A 6,263-nucleotide genomic window follows, 5' to 3' on the forward strand; every position below is an offset into this window, starting at 1 on the left:
GGCAGAGGGACTATGGCCTCAGGAGAGTGAGGACTCTGCTCTGGGATGAGGGGAGGTAAGGGGGAAGGTCCAGGGGAGGAGGGTCTGGACCTGAGTGCCGTGCCGAGGTGAGGGGGAGCCAGTCATGCATGTTGGGATCATCGCCAAGGTTTCCTGGTTTCCTTCATAAAGGGCTACTTGGGTCACCATGCTGGGCATCTCGGTGCATGCAGGAGGTCAGCAGGGCGGGCCTTGATTTCTCTGTGTTACATGGAGGTGCACTTAACCTCTCATGTCTGCTACCCCATGGGCGGCCACAACCCCAGCTCAGAGCCCGTGATGGCTCTCTGCTTTTGTGATCACAGAACCAGTGCTGCGGTGCCTATGGCCCTGAAGACTGGGACCTCAACGTCTATTTCAATTGCAGCGGCGCCAGCTACAGCCGCGAGAAGTGTGGGGTGCCCTTCTCCTGCTGCGTGCCGGACCCTGCGGTGAGTCGGCCTGCCCGGGGCGTGTGGAGCGGTTCCTGACTCAGTCTGAGGAGAGTGCCCTGCGCTCTGTCCATGCGCCACTGCTCTGAAATCCTCTGTGTAAAAGTCCCAGGAGCGTTTTTGCATGGCCCACCTGGCTCTAGTCTTCTGAGTGAGGCAGGAGAAAACCAGTAGTGTCCCTCCCTCGAGGGGCTGTCACTCAGGGTGCCTAGACAAAATGCTACGAGCGTGGTGAGCCCTGGGCCGCGCTCCTCACTGTTCTCCGGAGAAAACTTTGCCCAGTGCACGGAAGCCCACGTGGGCGGTGGGCAGTACTCACCATCTGGGGCTGGTGGACAATTCTCTCCTTTTCTTTCTTCTTCACCTGTTTCCATTCCCTGTCCGTGGCCCTGGTCCCTGGGTTCCAGAAATGGGGGCTCCTGGGGGTGACCTGTGAAGGAGCACCGAATGTTTGCATGAACTGAGCTTGAGAAGAACTGGGTCTTTCACAGCTCTGGGTGCACTGGTACTGGGTGCGTGTGCCTGGTACTGGGCCCCGGGGCTCCCAAGCAGGCAGGGCATCCTCGAGACCACATGGCCGACGCCCCCAGCCCAGGAGAGGCTCCGGTGTGCTGAGGTTGCACGGCCAGCACCTGAGGTCTCCAGTGTGACGGTGAAATATCGAGCAAGTGGAACTCTTACCCCTTAGCGCAGGCATTGGCAAACCATGACCCGTGGTCTGGCCTGCTCTGTGTTTTCAGGTGATCTGTGAGCCAGGAATGGTTTCAGCCATTTTCAAATGGTTGAAAATCAATAAAAGCAGGATAATATTTTGTGGCAGGCGAAAGTTGTATGAAATTGAAGTTTCAGTGTCCATAATAAATGAAGTTTTATTGAAAGACGGCCATACGCATTCCTCTATATATCGTCAACATCTTCTTTCCTGCTACGAGAGCAGAGTTGTTGAGTAGTTGCTACGTAGGCGGGTCGGAAATAATGATCTAGCCCTTCACACGTAGTTTGGCAACCTTTGTCCTAGCATGAAAGGTTACTTGGCATCGGGATTGCAGGCCATGAGCTATGGTGGAATTTGTACAGGTGTTTGCTGATATTTGGTTGTGACTTTTCTAGAGCGTTCTACCACTGGCTTCTCAAGAAAACAAAAATGACCAGTGTTTTTCTGCTTTTCTTACAGCAAAAAGTTGTGAACACACAGTGCGGATATGATGTCAGGACCCAGGTGAGCGCCTATGCATACAACTTTGAGTTTGTCAGGTTTATCCCCTATGGTCCAACTTCCTGATTTAGCACAAGTGCAAATTGGAGTGAGGAATCTAGGGGAGGTGCCGTCTAAGCTGGGAACCAGCTGAAGAGCCTCCTTCGCTGATGGCAGGACTCACGGGAACGGTGATGGGCATGATGCCAAGCCCCAGCAACCGCGGTCACAAAATCTAGCAGCTGCTGCATGAGGGGAAAGAGATCAGATGGAAGTTTTGGGAACAAATGCTAACATTTGTTAATGGCTCCTTGGAGTCCCAGAAGGTGTCTGTCATATAGGAGTTCGAGCACATGGCTTGGCTTAACTGCCGTGTAGAGGCGGTGGTGATAATAAGGAGGGAGACGGGTCTCGGGGCGGGAGAAAGGCTCAGTCCTCCAGAGCCTTCTTCAGGCCACAGCGGGTGTGCACTTGGATGTGAAGAGAAGGGAGTCTCCCCTTTACCTCCCCCCAGACCTTGCTCAGTGGCCTTTGGTGATATGGATGACTGTTGTTCTGGAGGGTGGATCTTGGGGAGTCCATAGGCACCCCTCCTGTTGGCCTTGGACACTAGGGATGTGTCCCTCCAGGTTGGGAGGTCTGAAGCCCCTTCCACAGTGACCTCCATTGCATAGGGATGGGCCTGTTCCCCACATTGTCAGTTTCAATGCCGCTTGCAGGGGGTCCAGGGTTGTGATAATCAGGTACCACAGACGGTGCCTTGAACAATGGAGATTTGTCTTCTTGGAACTCTGGAGGTTAGAAGTCCAAGATCAAGGTGTGGAAAGGGTTGGTCAGAAGCCTCTCTCCTTCGCTTGTAGGTGGCTGTCTCCTGTGTGTGTCCCCACATGGTCTTCCCTCTGTGTCTTTTGGTGTCCTAATCTCTTTTTATAAGGACACCAGTCATATTGGATTATGGCCCACCCTGATAACTTCATTTCAATGTATTCCACCCCCCCCTGCTTTTTTTCATATGGTATTTGTCTTTCTCTGACATATTTTGCTTAGCATAATACTCTAGCTCCATCCACATTGTTACAAATGGCAAGATTTCATTCTTTTTTATGGCTGAGTAATATTCCAATTATGTGGATGTATAGATATACGTATCTGTCTTTTATACATAACTATTTACCTATGTTTTTCCTCAGATCTAGGATTAGGGTTCGGTTTCAGGCCAAAATAATGGTTAGGGTTGGGGTTAGGGACATTGTGAGGGTATGTGCAGTTCAGAGACCTCACCAGATGGTTAGTTTAGGGTTAGGGTTAAGGTAAGGGTTACGAATTATATTACCTCTTTAAACACCGTGTCTCCAAATGCAGTCACATTCTGAGGGCTTGAGGGTTAGGACTTCAATATCTGAATTTTAGGGGGCCACAGGTCAGCCCCTACCACCACTGAAATGAATGACTTTTCCATCAGCGTTGCTATGGGTGAGGCTGTATGTGGGTGGGTGGGGGTGAGGGTGTGCTGTGTGTGCTGTGGAGACATCCTGTGTGCCTACTGAGCCTCCACTAGGGGTCAGTATTGGAAGGCACCCCTTTGCTTATGACTGTTCCTGCTGGCTCTGGCTCGAGGAGCCAAGCTTCCCTGGGTGGGGGCCACACCCTGGGAAGCCACGGTCCCCTCCTTCTCTAGCCAACTCCTCTGACTCAGAAGATGCCGAACATCCTTCCAGTTTTCTCTTTAAAGGCGCGTCTTCCTTCTCGGAGCCTTCAGGCCCCTCCCCGCCCTTCTAGTGTGGGCTCTGGAGGGGTGCCAAACCAGTCTGTCTTTCAGTCTGGGGAGGCCCTGACAGGAGTGGGTGCAGGCCACCGCCAGGGAGTCTTCGGTTGGGCAGGGTAAAAAAATGCAAACTGCCGGAGGAGGGGGCAGAGACCGAGGCAGGCAGGTGCGTTTCTCCCGGAGAGTTCTGTTTGTCCTTGGCACCCGCCTTGCAGCACCTTGGCTCCCACCGAGCTTCGCCCTGCCCGCGACAGGAGCCCTCTGGGGAGCCGGGGTGGGGACGTCCGGCGTGTGTTGGGCTCAGGTCAGTGGTGTTTCCCTGCAGCTGAAGAGCAAGTGGGACGAGTCCATCTTCACAAAAGGGTGCATCCAGGCACTGGAGGGCTGGCTTCCACGCAATATTTACATCGTGGCCGGTGTCTTTATCGCCATCTCCCTGCTACAGGTGCGTTCTCCCTGCCCTTTGTGGCTTCCTTTGTCCTTGTGGGCTGTGCCTGTTCGTTTGAGCCAGATTTTAGGCCTGGAAAGACTTTGGTGGCCAGGCAGTGAGCAGGCAGGCTCGTGGCTGCCGGGAGAACGGGTGGGGGAAAGCCAAGAACTCAGCGCATCAGAGAAACCAGGAGTTCCCCGGGGTGCCCAGGGCTTGGGAAGAGACGCTGGCAGCTCCCAGGTGGCCTCTGGGGCGGCTGCTGCTCCTGTGTGGAAAGTGCATTGTTTAGAAAATGTTTGGCTCTGACATTGCCATGAAGAGGGTGACTGAAGTGGCGCCGGGGCCGCCAGCTGTCCACACACTCCTTCCTCCTTCATTCCGCGAGTGTGTGTTGAATGATCTCAAAGGGAAGCTTAGACACAGAAGCATCTAGAAGAGGAAAGAACAAATGTACTTGCAAAACAAGCAAAGAAGTCAGACTTCAGAAAGGCTGGCTCATCAAATCCAAACCATAATGAGAATTTAAAGGGGAAATAAAAAGCAACATTCTGAAGGTCTCTGAGTTCACATTCGTCTGTTCCTGGTAGAAAAACAGTCTTCCCGCCTGATTACGCCGGTCACCAAGGTCAGATATCAGCACAGCTAAAATCAGGGAGAACCTTGTTTTTATTATGAAATCCAGCTTTACAGGAAATGTCAAGATTTATTGTTTTGAATCAAATCCAGTCAGGTGGCTCTGTTATTTTAGGTTTAACTTTGGGTACAAAGTGTGTCCCAGCTTATGGGATGTGACGTGCATGTTCGTGTTGGAGGCAGGGTGAACTGTCCGTCTTGCTTCTGTGGTGCCTGCCGTTGACCCCTTCTAGGCCCTTGGGATATAGCAAAGTAGACCTCAGGGCTCCATTTTTACTGGTGGGCTGGTCTTGTTTTGCCACAGGCCCAATTGTTTGTCTCTCTGCCTCGTCCTGAGCGTCTGCAGAGTGGACGTGGGACTGATGTGCACGGCAGGGCCCGCCTTGCCCTCTGCACCTGCCCGCCCCCATCGGGCCCCACCGCTGACAGCCTCTGCCGGCTTTGCTTTCAGATATTTGGCATCTTCCTGGCGAAGACCTTGATCTCGGACATTGAGGCCGTGAAGGCAGGCCATCACTTCTGAGGGACAGAGGTGAGCAAGCAGAGCTGAGCCATGCCGTGGAGGCCAGAGCCCTTCCCCGTTGTCACCTCTGTGTCCAGAGGGAGGAAGTGGATGCACCCAGCCAGAGCCGGCGCCCTGTCTTCGGCATCAGCGTGACATGACCTCTCTGCTTCTGTTTGCTGGTGCTGAAGACTGAGGGGCCCCCCTCTAACCCGCACAAACTTGTGACTGAGACGCTCTCCCCCCGCCACCACTTGGGGTCTACCCAGAGACGGAGAACGTGTCTTTAAGCGGGGCTGGTGACTGAGGGACAGAAGGCCCCTGTGGCTGTGAAGGGGGCCTGACTCAGTTCTCCTGGAGACCGACTGTGTCTGCGGGGCCCCACTCATGTTATTGGTGCCGGCCCGGAGGGCAGTCATCTGCTGTGAGTGGGACGTGGGTGGGGGTGGGGGGGTGGACCAGAAGACACGGACAAGGCTTCTCCCAGCAGCAGAAGGGTGCTGCCTGTAATTGGGGAGGGGAAGGGACACAAGTGGACCGTGCCAGCGGAGCCTGTGGTGTCTGCACGACTCGGGGATGTTTGCAGGATCCTCAGCCACGTTCAAGTAAGCCTGAGCCATGTGTGGACCGGTGCCACGGAGGACCTCCTCTGCCGCCCCTTCCAGGGCAGGAACCGCCCCTCGTCTCAATAGCATTATGCCCAGATGGCACGGGGGCATGGGCAGGGTTCTCCTCTGAGAGTCGGCTCTTCTTTTCTTAAAGCGTGTAAATAGTTTATTTATAGGGATAAGAATGTTCTCACACCATTTCTTCGTTTCCTCTGGCATTCCCTCTAAGCAGCCTTACGCGGTGTCTGGGACTGAAGCCATCCCTTTCAGTTCCTTTGAGTGTCTCAAGACCCAACCCCATCAGCTTCTCCTTTTCATCCCTAATGACCCAGGTGCACATGCGCGCTCCCCCTTCCTCCGTGCACCCCCCCAGCACACACGTACCCGCGCCCCTCCCCTGCTTGGCCTCACTGTCTTCTGGTCTTGGTGCTACTGAAACTGTCATCCAGAACTTGAATCCTGACCTCCCCCCCTGCCCGCTGCGAGGCCGAGGAGCCCCAGCCTGAGAGAGCCGGCCCGGAACCTTTGACCAGGGCAGCTTTCGAGGCCACGTGGTCAGGGCCGCTGGCCGGCCTGGCATTTGCCTCCCCCTGGAGTGAATCTAGCCCGGCTCCTGCGTGGAGCTGCAGACCCCAGCCTGCAGCTGTGTAGAAGCTCGGG

General features: G+C 54.6%; 1 protein-coding gene across 3 annotated transcripts in view; it reads left to right on the forward strand.

Moving 5' to 3' along the window:
• Positions 1 to 6,008, forward strand: part of TSPAN14 (tetraspanin 14) — a 54,345-nt gene extending 48,337 nt beyond the window's left edge. For all 3 annotated transcript variants that reach the window (XM_040485586.1, XM_040485587.1, XM_040485585.1), the window contains exons 6-9: positions 345 to 470; positions 1,645 to 1,689; positions 3,756 to 3,875; positions 4,945 to 6,008. In XM_040485586.1, coding sequence (XP_040341520.1) covers positions 345 to 470; positions 1,645 to 1,689; positions 3,756 to 3,875; positions 4,945 to 5,016 — 363 coding nt within the window. In that variant the 3' untranslated portion in view covers positions 5,017 to 6,008. The remainder of the gene's footprint in view (positions 1 to 344; positions 471 to 1,644; positions 1,690 to 3,755; positions 3,876 to 4,944) is intronic.
• Positions 6,009 to 6,263: the final 255 nt, after the last annotated feature.

The sequence above is a fragment of the Herpailurus yagouaroundi genome, unplaced genomic scaffold, assembly GCF_014898765.1.
Source record: "Herpailurus yagouaroundi ecotype Mexico unplaced genomic scaffold, PumYag 163, whole genome shotgun sequence".
Taxonomy (NCBI): Eukaryota; Metazoa; Chordata; class Mammalia; order Carnivora; family Felidae; genus Herpailurus; species Herpailurus yagouaroundi.